The sequence below is a fragment of the Balaenoptera borealis genome (genome assembly GCF_965194805.1).
Source record: "Balaenoptera borealis genome assembly, chromosome: 10".
In the NCBI taxonomy this organism is placed as follows: Eukaryota; Metazoa; Chordata; class Mammalia; order Artiodactyla; family Balaenopteridae; genus Balaenoptera; species Balaenoptera borealis.
Genome location: NC_138874.1, coordinates 13,554,278 through 13,576,199, shown reverse-complemented (window position 1 = coordinate 13,576,199; position 21,922 = coordinate 13,554,278). Strand labels below are relative to the sequence as shown.

The following is a 21,922-nucleotide window of genomic DNA, read 5'->3' as shown; positions in this document are numbered from 1 at the left end:
GCAGAGAGACGTAGGTACTGCGCCAGAACCGAGTGTGACGTTGGTGTTTGACGTTACTCGCGAACCGTGAAGGCGGTAACCAGGTTTCTGAAACCTGCCTCCGGCTCAAGCCCTGGGAACCCAAGTTTTGAGCCCACTGGGAGGTGCTGTCACGGGGGGTTCTTTTTTTTTTTTGAGCCTCAGAAGCTTGACTTTGGCGTCTGGGACAAGTTTCGTTCTCGAGCCAGTTTGCCTGAGTCTCGCGAGATCGGCGGGCTGACCCGCGGGCCGGTATCTCCTAGGAGGAGCTCGACCCGGCCGTCCGAGGCTCCGGGACGTGGAGTCCCCCGGCCTGGACCCCGGCAGCCATGGATGAGGACCTGGTTTTGGCGCTGCGGCTTCAGGAGGAGTGGAACTTGCAGGTCTCGGAGCGCAATCTGGCCCAGGAGCCCCTGTCTCTGGTGGACGCGTCCTGGGAGCTGGTGGACCCCACCCCCGATTTGCAGGCCCTGTTTGTGCAGTTCAACGACCGTTTCTTTTGGGGCTGTCTGGAGGCGGTCGAGGTGAAGTGGAGCATGCGAATGACGCTGTGAGTCCCGAGCCGCGCCGGGGGCGGGGGGCGCCGGCGGCCTCAGCCCGGGCTCTGGAGCTGCGGGCAGGCGGCCCGTCGGTCCTGTGTCCCTTCCCTTCCTTGCCCTTCTCTGTCCCGCCCAGACAGCGTCAGGGGAGCCCTGTGGCCCACCCCGCGGCGGTTTGGCTTGTAAGGGGACGTTCCTTGGCGTTAGGACGATGAGCTGACCCTTTTCTGATGGGGCTTACGGGAGCGCTTTAGGACCCAGGCGGGAGAAGCAGCCGGAACCCGCCCCTGAGAAAGGAGGCCTGGGCCGCGGCTTGCTTTCTTCCCCGGGACGCGTGCAGTCCCTGCCGGGTTCGGCGGGTTCCGCCGCTGGGCCGCGAGCTCGCGGGTCGGGGTGGGGAAGGGGCTGACGTTTCCCTACTTCTGGGTCCAGGGGATCTTCGGGGGGGGGGGCGGGGTGCGTCTCAAAGCAGCCCTTTCCGGCACGCCGAGTCCGGGAAATGCCGGCTCCAGGTAACCTGCTCCTGCATACGAACGGAGTTGAGAAGTTGACGGTGCGGTTCGAGGCCACCGCGCTTGCTCTTGGATGGAGGCGAAGCGCCCTGAAGTAAGAGATGAAGGTACGACACGGAAGTGTGTTTCTAGTGCCATGCTGCTGCGTATGTGGGTTTCCTCGATACTTCTGGACATAGGCTGCTGGAGACCTGGCCGTCACCGCCACCGACGACTGACCGACGGTGGCGTGTAGGGAGGAGGCGGGGAGCGGCAGAACGGGACGGCCTTCTTCGAGAGCTCTTACGGCTCGGCTGGGGTTCGGGGAGCCCCTGCTGCTCACGTGCCTCCCTAACTGGCGCTAAAGGCAGGGACCGCCCCGCCGAGCGGCTGCGCGTGCGCTCTCGAGAGAGACCCCTCCCCCCCGCCCCAGAGCCCACTCAGTCTGGACCGTGCGAGAAGGAACCAGCGGTTGCCCTTTCCCGTCCGCTTCCCTTTCGCGTATGTTTGCTAAGCGACGGTTTTGTGGTGGTTGTTTTCCAGGTGCGCTGGGATATGCAGCTACGAAGGCAGGGGCGGAATGTGTTCCATCCGCCTCAGTGAACCCCTCTTAAAGTTGAGACCAAGAAAGGATCTGGTGGAGGTATTCTTTGCGTGAACCTGATGCTTAGCTCAGTAATTCAGAAACGCGTGTTACTGGTTTAGACTGCTGTAAATTAACTTGTGCACGTGAAGAAGAAAAAACCCGTTTTCCCTCACTGCGAACTTTTATTGTGGGGCAAATAATAGTGATTCCCTTATAATCTTACCGTGTTTCTAAGATAGAGGCTTTCAGGTCCGTCACCCAATTTGATCTTTACGGTAATCCTGTTTATGTTCAGGGTGTGTTGTCCTCATTTTTATAAATGAGATAATCAAGGTTCAGAGAGGCAAAGTGGTTGGTTTAGAAGCAGAGAAAAACTTACGATCCAGATCTTTGTTTTGAGACACACAGATTTTGATTCTCCTCTGTTCAGCCGCCATGGTGTCCTCCCAGGACGTGTAGCTGAGCTGGCAGAACAAACCAGCGTGAGGGCACACTGCATATCTAGAGCTGGTGGTCACTCCTACTACCAAAATGGAGCTGTAGGAGCTGTCAGACTATGTTTAGTTGAGTCGAATAGTTGCCTGAAGATCCCCAAGATACAGCCAGTGTGAGTGGTCTTGCCCCAATTATATCACCTGAAACGTATGCACTAGAGGGCATAGGTGGTAGAGGTTGGATGGGAAATAAGTTAAAACATGCTTGGAAATATGTTTTTAAGGGTAATAAAAGGTAATGGGTTTCACAACAATGTGAATGTACTTAGCACTACTGAACCGTACACTTAAAATGGTTAAGGTGGTAAATTTTATGTTACTTTTTTTTTTTTTACCATAGTTTTAAAAAGGTAAATAGCCACTAAATGTAAAATGGTACAACAGAAATAACTCAATTAATAAGAAAGAAAGGAATAAAGGAACAAAGCCCAGGTCAAATAAAGAGAAAGGTGGACATAAAAACAGCAGTTATTGTGTTAAATGTACATGGACCAAACACTCCAGTTAAAAACATGAAACGACATCCTAGACTAACAGAGACATGCTTAAAATAAAGACACACATATGTTAAATATAAAAGGATGAGAAAAAGCATATCATCCAAATACTAGACAACAGAAAGCTGTTATGGCTCTATTAGTATTAATCTAAAGATTTTAAGGGAGGAAGTTTTACTAGAAAAAAGGGAGACATTTTATAATGATAGAATAATCTATTAAATAAAAACGCATAATGACCGTAAAAGTAATAATATAGCTTTAAACGACATGAAGCATCAATTAGCAGAAACAAAAAGAGAAATAATCAATCCACAGTCATAGTTGCAGATGTTAACAGAACTCCGTTGGTAATTCAATGAATAGGCAGAAAAAGAAAATAGTAAAAATTAAAAAAAACAAAAAGTTGAACAATATGATTAACCAGATCCACCTTACCAGGAGCCCTAATTGGAACAGCCCTAACTGAAAACTGCTTAATGGATATTTGTTGCATAAATGATTAACACATGAACAATTTTTTTCATTTTAAGGTAATGGGCAAGAAGAAAATGGGAAATAGGTGCTAATGCTTCAAGTGAGCATTTGCTGTTGGCAGAAAGTTCTAACATCAGATCAGGAAGGTGGACAGAGGAAGAATAGGGGGACTCTGGCCTGTATAGAAAGTAGCTGCTTAAATTATGATCAGTAGGATTCAGAAAAGAAAAAGACTTAAACTGGTTGAGGAGGTTAAGGAAAGCTTCAGAGATGTGGATTTTATTACTAGTAACAGCACCACGCCTACCACTCACTATTGAGCACCTACTGTGTGCCGGACTAACCTAGTTATTCTAGTGTTTGCCTTTACCACAGCCCTGCAAGATTAGGATATCTCCATTTTAAGGATGAGGAGCGAGTTGCAACTTGTCCAGGGTCACGTGGAGAGTGAGTACCAGATCCTTGGTTTAGGCTCTGGTTTCCCTGCTCTAAAGCTCTTGTCCTGTCCCCTTAGAACTGTTACTGCTGCAAATTAAAACATGGGGGTGAGCGTGACAGGACAGGTTGGATTCTCACATGTACACAGAGTAGAGGAGACCATCTTGGCAGAAGGAATGGGAGTGCTGTGAACAAAAGCGAGGCCACTAAACTTATGGCATGTTTAGGACCAGAAGTAGTTGGTTTTGGCCAGATGTAGAACAGTGGTGGGACATAGAGGTATTTTGGGACCGTGTTGTGTAGAGCCTAAATGTGGAAAATGGTAGATATATAAAAATAGAAGTGTGCAGTATAATGCCATGTCCCATTTTCGAGATGTATTTAAATTGGACCAAAAATCAGGAACCTAAGTAGTTTCTCCTTTCTGAGAATAGTTATCATTATTTTAGAATGTTGAGAGACGTCTGAAATGTAGACTGGCCTTTGACTCTAAGTCTCAATAGAGTGGCATTTTCTTGAAAAGATAGAGTTGATAATTTTAAAAGAGATGGTTTCATAATGACCAAGTTAAAATGTTTGATTCTCCCATTTTGCTGTTCAGCATAATTTTATAAGACTAAAATTCATTAATGCCAGTCTAGTTCTTCTGATGGAAATTCTTTTTTTCACAAAACTATGGAGGATTATGAAAAAGGTATGCTTTTGAAGACCTTTATGATTTTCACTTTTTGTATTCACATTTTTTTTAGAATTAAGTATGAAATAGCAGCCTTAAGTGCTTTTGTTAACTTTGCACCTAAACGCATCCTTGGTGTGGAATGAGCAGGTTTTACTGTTTGTTTTAAATTTTTACATGATTCAGAATCCCAAAACTATAGAAAGCTGTACACAAAGAAATCTTGATCTCCCCCATCCCTCTATTCTGAACTCTCTACCTACTAAAGGATACTGTTATTAGTTTCTTTTTTCTATCGTTCTGTTTTGCCAATATTTATATCCACTCTTATCCCCTCCCCACCACAGAGCATACTTCTTATACAAAATTCTGTGTATACTCTTCTGTACTTTGCCTTTTTTCATTAAAATGATAGTCTGTAGCCTCCTCCAAATCATTTCATAGAGAAATTTTTCCTTCTTTTTTATGGCTGCATGGAATTCCGTTATGTGGCTCTTCTTTCAACAAGGCCCCTATTGCTAAACACTGTTTTCACTCTTCTGCTTTTGTAAGCAGTGCCACTGAGAAAATACCTCATATGTACGGCCTTTCATTTTAGTCTGGGTATTGCTGAGTTCAATGAGAAATGGATTTGTAATTTTGTTAGATGTTATCAAATTCTCCTCCCCAGGGAGAGGAGAATTTGAACCATTTTGCACTCCTACCAGTGATATATGGGAGTGCTTATTTTCCCTTAGCTTTACTAATGGTGTCAAACTTTAGGAGTTTTACCAATCTTGGTAAGCAAGAAGTGGTATACTAATGTATTGATTTGTATTTCTGTTTTTATAAATGACGTTGAACATTTTTCATATGTTTACGGATCATTTATGTTTCATTTTCTTTTACCTGTCCATGACATTTGCCTATTTTAAAATTGGATTGTTGGTCATTTCCCTGTGGACTTCTAGGAGTTCTTTATATTTTAGGAATTAATAGGCTGTGAGATGGTTGCACCTGTATTTTTCTGAGTTTCTTTTTTCGCTTTACTTATAAAATTTTTTCCCCATACAGAATTTTTAAATTTTCATGTAGTTGAATTTGTCAGTCTTTTCTACTGGATTTTGATTAATAATTAAAAAGACTTTCTTGGAATAGGGAGTTCTTAGCCTGGGACCTACAGAGCTGTGGATATTATAGAGGCAAAGTTTTGTGAATGTGTGCTTATGTAAGTTTTCTAGAAAGATCGTTCATGACTTTGTTCAGTATCTGAACGGAGCCTGTGATCCAGAGAAGGTTAAGACCCCAGGTAGAGTAAGAAAATGCATTTTTATTTTCAAAAATACCATAACAAATTAATTTGACTGTTTTCTGTTTCAGACCCTCTTGCATGAAATGATACATGCCTATTTATTTGTCACGAATAATGATAAAGATCGGGAAGGGCACGGTCCAGAGTTTTGTAAACATATGCATCGCATCAATCGCCTGACGGGAGCCAATATAACGGTATATAAAGCCACACACATTTATGATATTCAGTAGTTATTTATTCAGTACTTCCTGAAAATAGAGAAGTGGGTAGAAACGAATACTGTGTTTGAGGATTTTCCACAGCAAGTGAGAGGCCCAGAGAAGCTGGCTGGCTTGTTGAGGACCACGTAGGCGGAGGGCAGCCGCACCAGCGAGACCCTAAGGCTCCAGCCACAACTAGGGCAGCGCGTTGCACAGGGTTACTGCAGGCCTGCGTGCCTCTCTTCTGAACGACTACCGTCCGCTCCTGATTTTGTTGCCTCGTTGTCGTCTCCCCCTCCAGTCTGTCCCATATTCTGCTACCATTTCATATGTCATTCCCTTCATCAGAAGTCTTTGATTCGTATTTCTGCATGATATCGTAGGAGGTGGCGGAGCCTGGGGTCAAAAAAGCAGGAAGAGTCAGGTTGCTTGCGTCCAGACGCTGGCGTCACTGATTCACTGTGGGACCCGCTGATCTCTTCTACGCTTCAGTTTACTCACGTGAAAGGAGGGTAATGACAGCACCTACCTATCGGGTCCTGTGAGGCTTAGAGGAAGTACGTGCAAAACATTTTAGCACAGTTTGAATACTCGTTAAATATTAGTTGTTTTTGTTATTACTGATTCATTTTTTCAGATAACCTTGCTCTTCCTTTTCTCTTACCTTCTGCAACCCTCTTGCTTATGTCTTAACATTTCTAACTGGACTTTGCACCTCCGTGCCTGTCCTCATATACCCTCTTCCTAAAATATGCCACTTCGCCTATTTTCTGTCAAAATGATCTCCATCTTTACAGTGAGATACAACTTCTCCCTCCTCGGGACCTCCTCAGCAGATATTTAACCTTTTACACTATTTTATTCTACTTTCATACCTCTCACGGGGTGGCTCTTGCCTGTCTTTACATACCTCTGCATAAGATCTGTAATGTAGTGCCTCCACAGGCGCTTAGCAAATATTGAATTGAATGGAACCAAACAGAAATATTAATTTCTACAAAGATTAAATGCCTTGGTGTGTTCAGCTATTTCCTTCCTTTAAAAGGCAATAAAGGCCAGTGTGATGGAAAGCGAGAAGTGCTCACCCCCCGTGTATTATTTTCTAGCCGTCATTTTAGTTTTCTAGAGAGCTCATTTAATTACCGGACAGAGTTCCTTCGACATCAGGGAAGCGGCTTGCATTAACACAATCACATAAAATCCAGATTAGCAAAAGAATTACGGAGTTGCTAGTATAAAAGACTTTTAGTTTCTTCATTAGAATTTACACTTTAAGCAAAATCCTAGTATACTTCCTGTTGTTCAGTTGGAAGAGGATATGCCCTTTTAACTTGGATGTCTTTGTGTTTTCATCTAGGAGGTTTAATCAAGTGGACACCCCTTGCTTTCACGGGTTACATCAGGTTACAGCAGACTCCACAGGGCATCCACATTGAGAACAATTTTATTTTAGTGACTACATTGTTAAAAAGTTACATCCCCAGGCTATAGGAATTACAGAAGTCGGAAGCAAAACAGATCCAGTTCCCTGTCGTCTTTGCCGCTGAATTGTTAAGCGGGGTGTTCTCAACATGAGAGAGCGGGCAGGGTCTTGCAAACCTCCGTGCTCCCAGACCCTCTGTCCTCCAGTCTCTTCTGCACTGGCTATAATTTGCATTGTTTGCGTGCTTGCCAAATAATAGAGTTTGTTTGCTTATAATGGAGAGATGGTGATTATGAAACTACTTATCTGTAGAGTTATAGAAAGCTTAGCATTCTTTCCCACAAGGGGACTTTACTAAAGAGTTAAATGCAAAACTCCTATGCTGTTGCTCCTTCTATAAGTAGTAATGTTTCACTCACAGGACAGAAGGAAAAGGTGCTCAGAGTCATTCAGGAGTATCAATTTTTAAATGGCGCCCTGCCATCCTCGGTACTACCAGGGTGGGAGGGCTAACCGTCCTTTCTGTCTCCTGCTTAGGTTCTAAGTAAGATTTCATCTAGAGGGTGGAACAAACGGATCCTGTTTAAGGACTGAAAAGCACATTTACAGAGAATTTTATTTGACTCAATGAAGCTTTTCACTCAGACTGAGTACCTTCCCTGTGCCAGGCCGGCAATAGCCACTAGGGGTACCAGCTGAGAACATTCAAGTCCTGGAGAGCTTTTCACCTATAATCAGATGAAGTGATAGCCCGAAGGCTTATTATGAAGACATGGGCGGGGCCGGGCGCATGTGCAGAGCGGGTGTGACAGAGTCTGCGCGAGGCCTGGCGCTTGTGTTTGGGTCCAGCATTTACAGGAAATAGTCCTCAGAGCCCTTTGGTTACTTACAGGGGAAGATTCCAACTTGGCAGTGGGAACAATTCTTATTTATTACAGCATTATATAAAATCTTGTCTTTATCCTGGTTTTTTGTCGTTTAGAAATAGGGTTTCTAAAACTTTTAGCATTTATGGAAGCTTTTTGTTTTTTTTATTTTTAATTTTTTTGTCTTCTAGTCTCACCTTTTTCTGTCTTTACACAGTTCATGAAGCACTAAATTAAGTGCTGCTGTTTCCCGTTAAAATGAACTTTTGAAGAGAAGCTAAATATCGTTACTGTCTTTCCCAAAACACAACTTCAGAAAGCTCTGGGAAACTGGAAAGTTAAAAAAGGGGGCGGGGGGCTGCTTATATATTGCTCATCTATTTTCTTACACTGGTTAACCTGCCTACTTAACACTGACAGCTTTGTCTCGACCCAGGTGTACCATACTTTCCACGACGAGGTGGACGAGTACCGGCGACACTGGTGGCGCTGCGATGGGCCGTGTCAGCACAGGAAGCCGTATTACGGCTACGTGAAGCGTGCCACCAACAGGGCGCCCTCTGCGCAGGACTGCTGGTGGGCTGAGCACCAGAAAACCTGCGGTGGCACCTACATCAAAATCAAGGAGCCCGAGAGCTACTCAAAGAAAGGCAAAGGAAAGACAAAACTAGGAAAGCAGCCAGCATCAGAAGCAGAGAATAAAGGTAACTCTGCTTATGTTCTTCCAGCTTTTCCACGGCTGTGGCTGTAACGCAAAGACAGTGCTGTCCATCAGAGAACTGGCGTTAGATGAGCTTAAGGATCATTTCCAGTGTAGACGTTTTCAAGTGTGGACTTAAGGGAAAAAACAAAAATCCCATTGTCCATGAAATGGTGGTAGAAAAATATCCTCTGCTGTATATAGATGTGAGTAAAAGTAGACGTAGTTTCCACTGCTAAAATTTGAGGGTAAAGTCCCTTTCCCTATCCTGACTCACTGGGTCATTAGGATAGAAAGAGAAGGCAAAAAGATTGTCAAAATGAAAACAGTAATTCAAATAACAATGGCCGGAATGTAAGTCCTAGCTACACCCCTTCCTGTCAGTTGGAGCCTATCCAAGTGACTTGTGTTGGTGTGTGTATTTTCATAGGGAGAAGAATGGGAGAAGGATATGACAGGTATTATGCTAGTGCTTCATCTTCAAGATTCATCCCTCTCCTGTGCAGTTCAGACTTACTGCCTTTTTTTTTTCTTTCTTTTAAATTTTTTTTAGCTCTATAATGTCTTTCACTTTTTTTTTTTTTTAAAGTCTTTATTGAATTTGTTACAGTGTTGTTTCTGTTTTCTGTTTTGGTTTTTTGGCCTGGAGGCATGTGGGATCTTAGCTCCCTGACCAGGGATCGAACCTGCACCCCTTAGCATTGGAAGGCGAAGTCTTAACCACTGGACCGCCAGGGAAGCCCCTAGAGTAACTGCCTTTTGAAGGGGTAACAAGGTTACTAAAGTTAATGCTTCTTCCCTTGGGAAGTTGTGGATTTGATGTGATAAGGACTCAACAGACACGCACTGTGTTTCTCAAATTCTGAAGTGTTTATTAGTAAGTTGAGAAGTGATAGAAGAATTTATGTGGAGAGATTATGTCCTCAATTTTGTGAGTTGGGAAGATAAGAATGCGGTAGCAGATTTTTCCTTTCTGGAATGACACTTAAGAATACTAAAAGCAATTTTCAAGGTAAAAGTGACTTTGCTGTCGATGTTTGCGTGATGGAACTGCTTATCTCGATATGAGAGGGTGTTTTTGTCCCGTATGTTTTCTCAGTACCACAGCTTTCTACTGCCGAGGATTGTCCGGCTCCCAGTAGTAGAAAGCTACAACACAGTTCCGATGCAGGACAGAAGGAGTAGTCCTTCACTTGGAAAAGCTGTCCATTAGCTTAATATTTGTTATGGTACGAACTTTGAGCCAAGGAAGAATCTTATTTGCTTCTTTTGCAGGTAAACCGAACAGAGGAGAGACACAGTTGTTAATCCCTTTCAGTGGGAAAGGGTATGTTCTAGGGGAAACCAGCAATTTGCCTTCATCTGGGAAATGTATCACTTCACATGCTGTTAAAACCCAGGATCTTTTAAATCAGGGCCATTCAGCAAATGCCTTAAGACCCAATTCGAAACCTGAGGTGACATTTGAACAGAACGGTTCACGTGGAAAAACCTCCCTAGTCTCCGCTGCCCTCAGTTCCGGTCACCAAAGTGTTGTCAGCAACTACTTCTCGAGCGTCGCGGTCCCCAAGCGCGAGGCTTTCGGAAGTGTGAGTGGGTCTCCGATGAAGAGCCTCACGGCTGGTGACGTCACTAAAAACTCGGTCTCTTCTAGTGCTCAAAGGAGGGTGACATCTGCTAAGATACCCCGAAGAAATCCTTTCAAAGCAGTGGAATCGACGTCTGTGGCTGCACCCCAGGATGCAGGTGGGCCTGAAGATAAATTCCCACGTAAACGACCCAGGCTCGAAGACAGGACTGTTTTCGAGAACTTTTTTATCAAGAACGAGCAAACGCAGAGTGGTGGTAACGAGCCAGCGTGCGGTTCACGTCCTACGGCTGCAGCACAGAACGCCGGCAGTTCATCTCGTCAGAGCAGAATGGTTCACTGTCCGGTTTGTCAGAGTGAAGTTGCGGAGTCTCAGATTAACGAGCACTTGGACTGGTGCCTTGCAGGTGCTGAAACAAATCCCTGAAGGATGAGTGGGTCTCACCCGTCCCCCCGGGTCACCTCATAGCACAGTGTCAGCCGCTCAGGAAGGTCTGCGTAGTGCCGCTTATAACCTAGTTCACCCGTATTAAATGTTCTATTTTATATATACATATACGAAATTGTAATTTAACACATTTTATGTTTAAAGGTGCTGTAATTCACTCTTAGGTATACTGTAGCCCAGAGTTTGTTCTGGATGCCTACATGTATAATTTTTAGATACTTTTGTTCTTTCTTGCTTTTAAAAGTATTTAAATCTGTTAATCTTTTTATTTGCATATTTTCCTTAAAATAGTCAGTGAGGAATCCTGTCAGGTGTTTGGTTAAATTGAATATTCCTTTATTAATATTAAAACTCATTCCCAGAACTGGTAATATTCATAGTATCGGACATATTGACCAAAAATACAACCTAGTTGTTTTCCAGTACTCAAGGTTTTTGGTTTTTCTTTTTTTTTTTTTTTTTTTCTTCAAAATTTTAACAGGAAATACAATTTCCTATATTATAAAGATTTTAATTTCTCTGTTTCACTAAAAGGTGGCAGCAGATTTTAGGTTAAAGTAGATAAACAGAGTAAAATAAATTTCGTTTGGAATATCGCTAGTAACAAATAGCCACTGTAATTCTGTAGGCCAGAGTTGAGCTGATTTCTCAGAATTTTAGCAAAATGACCGGTTAAAACTCGGTACTAAGTAACTGGCATATATAACATAACCAAGTTGCCTAGTTTATGTACAAGTGGACCATCATCTGGAAACAGTATTATGAACCTTAAGCCAAAGTTGAAACCATTTAGGAATACCATTTGTGTATGTAAAAAAGTATATTTCTTTTAAAAAACATTCTTTTCCACGTCCCAGCAAAGGGTCAGAGATAGTTTGATCCATTTACTTTTTTGTCTCATGGCTCTACCGCCAGCGTGTTGGCATAGTTTCAGGGCCTTAGTTCACAGGTTCTCTTTTTCTTAACTTTGTTGCAACATGACTTCACATAACATAAGGTGCAGCTGGGTTCCCCGCTGAGTGCCCACTACCCGGGGGCAGTTAGAGAACATTTCAGTTACTGTGAAGTGTCCTCATGGGCGCCCCTTCCCAGTCAACACCCAACACCCCAGAGTAACCACTGTTTTTGTCTGTCACCACAGGTTAGTTTAGCTTGTTTTTAAACTTCATGAAGTGGTACGTTTGTTGCTATGGGTAGCAGAAGTTCAGTCTTTTCATTGCTCTGTAGTATTTGTATGAATATGCCCGAGTTTATATATCATTCTGATATTAATGGACATTGGAATTATCTCCAGTTTGGGGCTGGCCATTCTGAATAATGCTGCTAAGAACATTCTTACTCATTTCTGAGCATATCCCCAGTCTGGAATGCAGGGTCACCAGGTGCATTTGTGTTTAGCTTTAGTAAATGCTGCCAGTTTACAGTCCTGCCAGCAGTGTATGAGAGCTTGTTGTTCAGTAGTCCTAATGCTGTTGTCTGTCGGTCCCTTTCATTTTAGCCTGTCTGGTTGAGTGTTTACGAGTTTTGATATTTCTTAAGCGTGAAGTTACACAATAGTATTTAATAAATATTTATAGATAAATGACTTAAAATGTGTATTATGTTGAATATATACCGTTACACTTTCATAGAGGATCATTTTCTCTACTTCAGTTTAACAAATTTTGTGCAGTTAAACATTTTTGTGGGGCGGAGGGGTGCAAAACCGTACAAGGTTCTGGGGCTGTGAAGTAAGTAAGAGCCCATGTCCTCAAGGAGCTTTACAGCCTAGCTGGGGAGTGAGACAGAAGCAGAGCGGTTTCAGCATAGTAAGTGCTCTGATGGGCTTCTGCTAGGTGCTGTGGGAACTTAAAAGGACAATCAATCAGTGTAATAGCCCAGGGCTTCAGGGAATGGAGGAGACAAATTCTACATCCGGTTGAGTCTTCTAGGGCAAGTCAGGTTCGCCTGGGGTGGGGGGAGGATAGAAGGGGCCTTGCACAGAAGGAACACAAAGGCTTGGAAACAGACGGGCACATTCGACTGGGAGGACTAAGCCGTTCCCAGTGGACACAGTGTGTGTAAGATGTGAGGGGTAAGATGGCAGAAGGAGAAGGACTGCAGACAGGACGGATGTAAGCAGAGCTGGGGGGCAAAGAGACCCATCTGTCACGTTCTCCACTTCATGTCCGGTGTGTATCGTCCCTGTTCACACACATCTGGTGATTCGGGTGGGGCTGGTGCAGGGAGGGTTGGGAAGGCTTGTCAAGCCAGCCAGGAACATCCGAGAAGTGTTTTGACGGGTTCTCCGGGGGCAACAGAGACAGGAGGGAGAAAGGGGGGCAGTGGCAGGGATGGAGAGAGAGGATGGGTTCGAGAAATACTCAGGTTGTAAAATCAAGAGCTGGTCAGTTTTAAGGGAGGATGGCAATATGTTAGCTGGCAAGAAAACGGCAGTTAATTTTAAATCTGGGATTAAATAAGCCTTCGCGTCAATCGCTCAGAATTCTGATACTCCGAAATCTGTCATTTATATTAGAAAAAAGAGAGTTTTCTGTTCTGTTGGTTTGTTTTTCCCTTTTAAAGCAAATTTCCTATCCTAATAACAGCTAGTAATTTGGGGTCAACCTTTAAATGTTGTTGCCCTTCATGTTGGAGAGATGGGGTGGGGAGAAGGGGAGCAGACTTGACTGCTACAAGAATTCGCTGTTTTTTAAAGTCAAGGTTATACAATGTCTAGCAAAGCAACTTTAGACTTAGAAAGTATAGTAGACTTTTATAGTAGACTATAAATGCGTATCCTAACTGGAAATTCTAAGGTGGGTGGGAAAATGGGACAAAAATCTCAGAGTATCCCATTGTCCTACAGCTCTGAGCTTGTGGTTTGTTTTTTGTTTTTTTCCCCAAAGCTTAGAGGAGTTTTAAGTAAATTAGAATGTCAAAGTGAAACAGGCGCTGTATCTTCCTGCAGATTTAGTCCCCAGTTGGGATCCTGTGCCTGGGGCACACGCGGTATCTCCTCTCACTGGGCTGCTTGGTGAAAAAGCGGAGCTCTTTTTGCAGTTTAGTCCTTATTGAGGGGCAGTGGGTTCCTGTTGTTCTTTGTCTCAATTTTTTGTCCTTGAGGCTATTGGTGCCTTTTTAGCAATCTGTTGTGTTTGTTGTTGACTAAGTAGCATATCCACCAAATGAAGTGAAACTCTATCGGACAATTATTATTACAGATTAAATTGCCTGGGGAGTTGAAATTAACAGAAAAGGATGCAATGTGGAGATCAGCTCTGGTTTTCTTTTATTTTTCTAACATTCCACTAGAATGTTAGAAGTTATATAATTCCATACACATCATCACACACCTTTTGATATGAAAAGTGAAAGACTTGATCTTCTTAAGTGACTCAGGAATCATCTCAATATTAAAATTTACACCGTTGTAGACTGTAATACAGAAACAAGCCGCTGTTCGCTTTCTTCTGTTCTGGTGCGAATAAACCTACCAAAAGATTTATACCCTCTGGCTTAACTGAACACCAGATGGCGCTCTTAGTAAATTAAATTTCTCCGAAAAACCGGAGGCAAAGCAAAGCCAAAAGGATATAAGGGAGAAACTTCAACGGGAACAGTAATTGCTACTCACAAAGGGAGAAGATAGATAGGTTAGGATCTCAAGTCCTGAGAGAGGAGGGGACACAGCATGGCCAAGAGTGTGTGCTTGTTCAAACAAACGAGGACCGATCTACAGGGCACCTTAACCTCCCTAGACTTGTTTTCACCTCATGTTCCACTCTGAACCCTAACGAACATACGGCAAAACATGGTACTCCCCAACAGACAGTCTTCCAGACACGGTGGGACCTACACTTTCTACTGCTTTCAAAACCATAGTACTCTTCCTTTGAATGTCTGGCACTTCTTATTTTGTTGTGTATCATAATCTAGGTTAGTCTGAAAGCTTCCTAGGACGTAATGCCCTTTGCCCCTGTATCAGAGGTCCAGGAGAACGAAGGGCAGCTTGCTGTTACGTTCTTGGTGTTAAGTGAATGACATGGCGAGGCACTTCTCAACTTCCATTGTTACCTGCTTTTGCAAAAACATCTGAACGTAACACTGACTCTTCCCCATACTTCCCTGAAGAATCAAAGTGTGTGTATTTTCAAGATAGGATATTCTTAAGACCCAAATCATTCCAGGTTATAAGCATGCCTTGCAAACTAAATATATGAAAATCTGCATCTACATGAAAGAAAACTGGATTTTTTTTTAAACAAAAGATTCCTCACAGGATTCCTTTATGTATTTGTATACATTTAAAATAATTCCATAGGTAAGATGCACCCAGACACCTGTTCAGTTGCATTCTTAACATCAGATATTCAAATAGCCACCTCCATAGGACCCCAGAGGGGAGGATGGAGTCCAGCTTCTTGGCATGTCTGTGAGAGCCACCGGTGTTATTTGTAGACTGTTCATTCTCATTGGTATAGCAGGCGTGTATGTGTCCATTCTGCTTTCTGACTCTTTGTGCCTATTTTATTTTGTACTTTGGGCTGCTTTCCTACTTTTTTTTTTTAATGACCTTCATTATATATTCAGTTGAATCTGTTCTTCCTGGGGTACCTCACAATTTAATCTTTTTAATTTTGTCATTTTCAATTTCTCTACTGAGTTACATCAGCTCTTGTTTCACAGCTTCCTGAGGAATCTTTTGGTCCATTTTTGTTCTGAGATTTTGAATTTCGAATTTCAGGTGTTAATTTTTATTCCTGCCAAGTCAAGTCCTGTTGGAGGATATTTAGTTCACACCGAATATTATTGCAGCTTTCTTCTGCCTTATGGTTGAGGGGAGAATTTTCAGCAGCTATACTTCTCGTTTTTTTTCTTCTTATAGATAGTAGTGTTTGTAGATATTTTCTTCCCTTTTTGGCTCATTTTGAAAGGTATTCTTTTCCTTGACTTGCAGAAACAGTTGGTTCGATGTAGGCAAGGGTGAGGGGTTTCTGATTCAAGAGTGTTTTCTTCTGTCGGAACAGTGAAATACGGTATTTCTCAGAGATGACACTTTTCTTTGTGAGGGGGTAGGGGCTTAGAGTCTCACCTGATTCTGTAATTTTATTTTTGTAAGACCCTTACTTCCTTCTTTCACTTTATCATCAAGCCTCCAGGAGACATCTCCCCCTGTCCCAGACACGGTACCTTCCTCACACAGCCCCCTTCAATCTCATTCAGACTTCCCCTTGATGCTCCAGTGGGCAGCGCTGTGATGCACTGGTGTGAGGTGCCAGTATCCCCATCACTAGTGCTGGGGGCCCTGTTTTTGCCCTGTGTGCTGCCACCGCTAGGCCCCCTGCCCTTGTCCCTTTACCATATAGTTTCCACCTGACTCTGCCTTCATAGGAATTCTGATGCCGGCTCTAGTTTCCCATAAGCTGAACTTTTTTCTGTGTCTCACAGTTATGCTGCAGGTACAGGTTACAGGTGACTTTGTTGGGAAGATAGTGAAAGAGATTCGGATTTAGGCAGCAACTACTATTCCTTGGAAAACCAGAAGCTCAAGGACTCCCCCCTTGAATATGAACACACAAGCAAGAACTATCAGATCTGGGAGGAAAGCTTCTAACCTGACAGACAAAAATTAAAACCAACAGAAAACAATGTTCAATACTGTGTCTATTCAACAGAATAGGTTTTTCTATATTTTAAAAATTCAGAGAACATAAAAGAGAGCTCTTGAAAATTAAAAACGTGAGAGCAGACATGAAACCCTCGCGGGCAGAACTGAAAAAGTCATGTCTCCTCGGAAAAGGACAAAGACGCAGAGGAAGCAGACGACAGCAACTGGCTCAAAGCTGAGGTGCACTGTCTGAATGACGGGGGTTCAGAAAGAGCAGAGAGGATGGAGGGGAGAAACAATTTAAGAAAACGTCCCCGAATGTACGGCACGAATTTACAGTTCGCATACCTAGCGTATTGGCAGAGAACGGGCACACCGCGAAACGGTGGAGCCCTGGGGACAAAGAATCACTCCGTGAGCTTCCACAGAGGAAAAGCAGATGACGTGTGAAGAATTAGAAACTGGAACGGTTTCAGATTTCTCAGCAACCACACTGCAACTCAGAACCTGGACAATGCCTTCAAAATTCTGAAGGATAATTATTTCCAAGCTAGATTTCTAAACTCAGGCAAGTTACCAATTAAATGTGAGGGTCAAAAAAAAAAAAAAGACATTGGTCTCAGAAAACTGAGCTCCCACATACTCCTTCACAGAACGTGCTGAAGGCCAGGCCCACCAGATTGAGGAAGACATGGGACCCAGGTAATGGGAGACCCAACGGAGAGTGGCGATAGAACCTCCAGAACAATGTGGAAGGACGTCTAGGGAAGACGGCTGTGCGCCAGGCACAAAGGACAACCACTCCAGGTTCTTGCAGGTTAGACGCCACAGGGGAAAACGAAAGATCAAGCAAGACATTAAGAAAAAAGTAAACTGCGGGAAAGTCATCATGGTTTATTCTGCGTCTCACCTTTGAATTAGCACAAATAGCCTTTTTTTTTTTTTCTTTTTTTCCGCCTGTGCCGCGCGGCATGTGGGATCCTAGTTCCCCAACCAGGCATCGAACCCGTGCCCCCTGCAGTGGAAGCGCAGAGTCCTAACCACTGGATCACCAGGGAAGGACCTCCAGGGAAGTCCCAGATAGTCTAACATTAATGTGACCTAAGTTACAATGTAATTATGTAAGGAGATCGGGGAGGTGTGGCAGGGGCAGTGGAGGAGGGCTGGAGAGACCCCTGTATTCTTACCTCCCATGTGGGGAAGTTAGGAGATAAATGTCAAACACTGAAGAATCAAGAATGTAGCGACGCAACTGCATTATTAAGGACTAACCGGGCACATACTCAAAGAATCACTTAGAAGAGTTGAAATCTTTTCTCAGGGGAAGAACACAAGGGGCCGTTTTCCTTAACAACCCTTACAGAACAAGTTGACTTAGCTACGTGTGCATTTATACCTTTGACTTAGAAAACTGTAAAGGCATTTTATAGAAGAGCATAGAAATATAACAATTTTGGCAGAAAAAGGCCTAATCTCAATGAAAGATCTCATCCAGTAACTCCCTATCCAATAACGTCTACACCACCTGTTCAGAGTGCAGAGGTGATCCATTCGATAAGAGCTTTAGCCGCCTGCAGCTGTGTGGGCTCTCCCTGTCTTATGAACTGGTTTATATTTAAGTGTTTTCTACTTGTAACACTCTTCCCGGCTCATGAGGCCACGCCCTTTATACATATCATTGGTCCAATGGTCCGTCCTTGAGCACTGCCATGTTTCAGGTGAAATTTAATTGCTGGTCAACATCATGAGAAGACTCTGCCTTAAAATCAACAGCAGAATCTGGGGAACGTATTCCTGGCATTAAGATGTCTAAAAACCTATTCTTGAAGCAGTGGAGACTGGGTACTTCTGAAAGTCCATGTACAATTATATTATTAAATATGTGCTATAAATACATAAAATTGCCATCCACAACCAAGAGACAGCTCTCATCCTTGAACCCTGTGCGTCTTGGGAAAAATGTGTTTCACTTAGGTCACACACAACTCTAAGACTGGAGCTACTGTGCTTGTTTTCAGATGAAAAGGGCTCCAAAGGTCACGCAATTAAGTGGCTGAGCCAGAACTAAACAGATTTGTCAATCCTGTCTGGGCTCTTTTTACCACACTACCAAATTTAATTAAGTCTTCATCCCTAACTCATCTGCCCTCTCCTTTAATCCACGCAGGTGTATTTCAGCACAATTGTCCAAATGCCCTAGGATAGGTTGGGATATAACAAAAACACCATACCAAAAAATATTTTAAGTAAGAGATAAATGAACATGTACGTTGACCTCATATTGTGAGAGCTCTTCAGTTTCTTGCATACACACATAGGACACCTGTGACGGTCAGCGATAAAACCTAGTGGCCCTTCCTTTTTGCAGCAGAGGGGTGACACAGATATTCTCGACAGTGTAAAACTCCTAGTAAAAGGGCAAGAATCCAAATGTGGAGAATCCAGAGAGAACTCATGGAGCCTGTGGACCCAGTCCAGGTACTCCCAGGATGTCACTGAAATTGTCGGGCTCCCATGTTTACTGTTCTCTCTCTTCCCCCTGTTATCATTTATAAAAGGCAATACCAAACGCTCTGGACTGAACCAGAGACGTGTGATAGAAAAGCACATTATCTGACGGAAGGGCCCATTAAGATAGTCAGTGTATGATAAAGGATTAAAAAAAACAACAGAAGACAGGCGGAAATAAGCATAATTTTTTCAAGAACATTTATACATCTTTTTAATTAGATTAGCTTTACAAGCATCTTGAGAGCTTTTTCATAATGAAACGCCGCTTTTCAAATTACATGACTTTATAGTCTATCTGTAGATGAATCCTCAAATTCTTTGCCTGCTGTTGATAAAGGTCTGTGTTTTACGGCTGGTTAATACGGTGAATAAAAACAGCATTAGAAGCTCTATCTTTAACCAGGATTAAACACATATAGGCCACAAAAAGTTTTAAATTTTGTCTTATATAGAGTCCTGCTTGGTGACAAGTTAACGGTCCCACTAACATGAAATGAACAGATTTTAAATGGATATTAAAGGAATGGCTATCCCGATTTCTCGATCCTTTCACAACAATCTCCAAGAACTTATATAAACTTTTCCAAAAAAAAAAACCCAAAAAACCCAAAACTTAAAACCTGTCTGGCGAGCAAAACCCACAGGTAGTAGAATCTGACACTTTGCACAACTGCAGAGGAACACATCTGAATGACACAGGGGCTCCCAGATTAAAAGGCTGTTGCTGTACACCTTCACAGACAAGCCTCCCATCCACATCATACGATTTCTACTAGACCTAAAAATAACAGCGCTTTTGAGTTGTGGCCTCAGGCAGCGCCCTGCACTGCAGGCCAGTTGGCAAAGACAACTTGCGCTCGGGGAGGGTGGAGGGCAGGGGGCAGAGGCACTTACTGTTGAGACGTTCCGCTGTATTACATGGGACTAGGAGAGGAAGTGGAACGAAACTGCTCACGGGTGAGGAGAAACAACAGTCAACTGTAATTGTCTCCTGCAAGTTCTCCGGAAGTGGGATCACAATACTGAATATTTAATCCCACCCTAAGTCCACACTGTCAGTTCACTAAACAATTTTTTTTTCATGTTTTACATGAACAATAGCAATCTTTTAATAAAAATTACTGAGCTTTCCATAGAAAAGGTCTCTAACTGAGTACAAACTATACAGATGCTAAAACTGTCATAGGTTGAAATATACAGAAATATTTCTGTACACTCACATTATTTTGGCAAAGAAGATCAAGGATAGAGATGGAAAACTGAAGTGGGCAAGGTCTTACACCCATAATTCATGCAAAATACAGATACCACCCTTTGGGCTTTGCTGAAGAGCCTAGGAAACTGAAGTCTAAGACACCCGTCCTAATTCAGGTGTTAAATAACAGAAGTCTGGGAGGCCTTGTGTGATTTTGTAGTATTCCCTCTTTTTTTCCTGAAAAGTAAAAAAGCAAACTCATAAAACATAAAAGTGTCTGTTTTTTTGCTTCGTGTTTTGTGTTTTGAAGCTAAACATCCATCTTTCGGTACTGACGAAGAGCGCTGTGTCTGGGGAGTGCGTCAGCAGTGGTCTGGGGCGTCACTAACGTTAAGTCTGTAACGACACCGTGCAGTCTGGATACACACAGTCTCCCCTTGACGCTACCCAACAGGAACGAGGTTCTGACCTGCTGACCAGATGGGCACAGGAGTAGGAAGAAAACGTAACAGCAAAATCGAAAGTACAATCAACCTGACGGGAAGCAAAAGGAAAAGTCTTAGCAAAGGGGACAGTATCTTCTACATCTATAGGATATATATACCTGAAAGCATAAGAAAGCCCTTTATCTTGGGAACTTGATGCTGAGGATCGCCTCAAGTTCATTTAGTGCCAGTCACTTTAGTTTTTTTTAAATGTAACTTACAAGATAAAACCTTTTTACTGTGTATTTTTTCTTACAAAACATGAACTAAAAGTTATTGGTAGTCAACGGTGATGGTTTTACTGTTATGTTTCACTATTAACAATGTCAGAAAAACAACAGCAGCAATTTTTAAGAGTTCAAATTAGTGTAAGACAGGACTACAAAACAATCTGATTTTTCAGTTGGTGATTAAAGTGCTCCTTTTCTTATTTTAAGTAAAAAGAAAATTAAAGTAATCATTAGTCATTGGCAACAATCATTGTAAGAGGCCTTTTACGGCAAAATTTAATAGTACGAAGAGGTTTACAAAAATAGATTGATGCTATTTTGGGGAATAATACTGTAATTTTTTTCTCAATTCAGTTTTGATAAATTGTACCTGATCATACAAAAATTACTTCAAATTCAAACTTGACTATATAAAAAAGGGAGAGATGAAATGAAGTCAGCTAGATGACAGATCTGGCAAAATATAAGAATGAAAAACTTCTACCTAGGGCACTTATTTCATGTCCGGATGTAAATGCCACTTTCAGCTGATAACTTATATCCCTCCCATCGCAGGTTTGGAGTCAATCATGCAGTACAAAGCCACACAGTCAAGATCTTCGTTTTGATGCAACACAAAAAAGTTGTTTCTGTTTCCTTAAATTGCCAACTGGTGGTCTATTTTCTTTGTCCCATTTATTCGTATTCACAAGTTAACAAATAGCGTCAATAATTACTGTAGATGAAGTGGGGTATTGCTGGATCAAAGGCTCTATAAGACGTCTTTACTGATTGAATCAGAAGGTTTATTGAGTTCAACCCTCACACCTTTTTCACCTGCAAGGTAAAAAAAAAAAAAAAGAATTCATTCATTCAGTAAGCACCACAGAGCTTCTGTTACTGCTTCCCACTGAGTCCCTAACAGTATGCACAGTGTTTCAGCTTTGCAAACACACATCATCTGAAAATGATCACGCTTGCACTTCCGAAAGCTACCCTCAGGACTGTACTACGAGGCACGCACAGACGCTGAACTAGTAAACGCTCACAGGGAAAAGTCCTCCTCTACACAGAGAGAACGATTTTTGTCTCCTTTTATTCGAAAAGCAACTCGAAGTGCTGTAAGAGCAGTGTGTCCAGCATCACCGAAGGCGCACTGCTAGGCTTCTGGCACAAATAGTGACTTTAAAAATGCAC

The 21,922-nt window shown here is 42.8% G+C and overlaps 2 protein-coding genes across 11 annotated transcripts in view; one reads left to right on the top strand and one right to left on the bottom strand.

The window, feature by feature from the left end:
* Positions 1-23: 23 nt before the first annotated feature.
* SPRTN (SprT-like N-terminal domain) lies at positions 24-19,481 on the top strand. Of its 4 annotated transcripts, XM_082407672.1 has the most exons (6): positions 27-143; positions 282-568; positions 1,592-1,691; positions 5,576-5,704; positions 8,436-8,703; positions 9,975-12,327. In XM_082407672.1, exons 2-6 carry the CDS (start codon positions 348-350, stop codon positions 10,712-10,714), a joined length of 1,458 nt encoding a protein of 485 aa, XP_082263798.1. In that variant the 5' UTR covers positions 27-143; positions 282-347; the 3' UTR covers positions 10,715-12,327. The 4 variants fall into 4 exon arrangements, with proteins under 4 accessions (XP_082263801.1, XP_082263799.1, XP_082263798.1 ...); XM_082407675.1 differs by lacking the exon at positions 9,975-12,327 and adding an exon at positions 16,166-19,481 and having other exon boundaries at positions 24-568; XM_082407674.1 differs by lacking the exon at positions 27-143 and having other exon boundaries at positions 436-1,176.
* Positions 5,725-21,922, bottom strand: part of EGLN1 (egl-9 family hypoxia inducible factor 1) — a 71,596-nt gene continuing 55,398 nt past the window's right edge. For 5 of the 7 annotated variants that reach the window (XM_082407686.1, XM_082407687.1, XM_082407682.1 and 2 more), the window contains one exon: positions 19,018-21,562. In XM_082407686.1, the coding sequence (XP_082263812.1) occupies positions 21,498-21,562 (65 nt within the window). In that variant the 3' untranslated portion in view covers positions 19,018-21,497. Of the gene's footprint in view, positions 6,107-19,017; positions 21,563-21,922 lie in introns of those variants that run through there. The other 2 variants (XR_014249078.1, XM_082407685.1) reach the window with 2 other exon arrangements.

What these genes read in the sequence shown, in the direction of transcription:
- SPRTN (XM_082407672.1), top strand. Translation starts at nt 348, where the DNA reads ATGGATGAGGACCTGGTTTTGGCGCTGCGGCTTCAGGAGGAGTGGAAC. An exon ending in TGGAGCATGCGAATGACGCT is followed by an intron (nt 569 to 1,591) that starts GTGAGTCCCGAG and finishes GTTGTTTTCCAG; the next exon opens with GTGCGCTGGGATATGCAGCT. An exon ending in ATCAGAAGCAGAGAATAAAG is followed by an intron (nt 8,704 to 9,974) that starts GTAACTCTGCTT and finishes CTTCTTTTGCAG; the next exon opens with GTAAACCGAACAGAGGAGAG.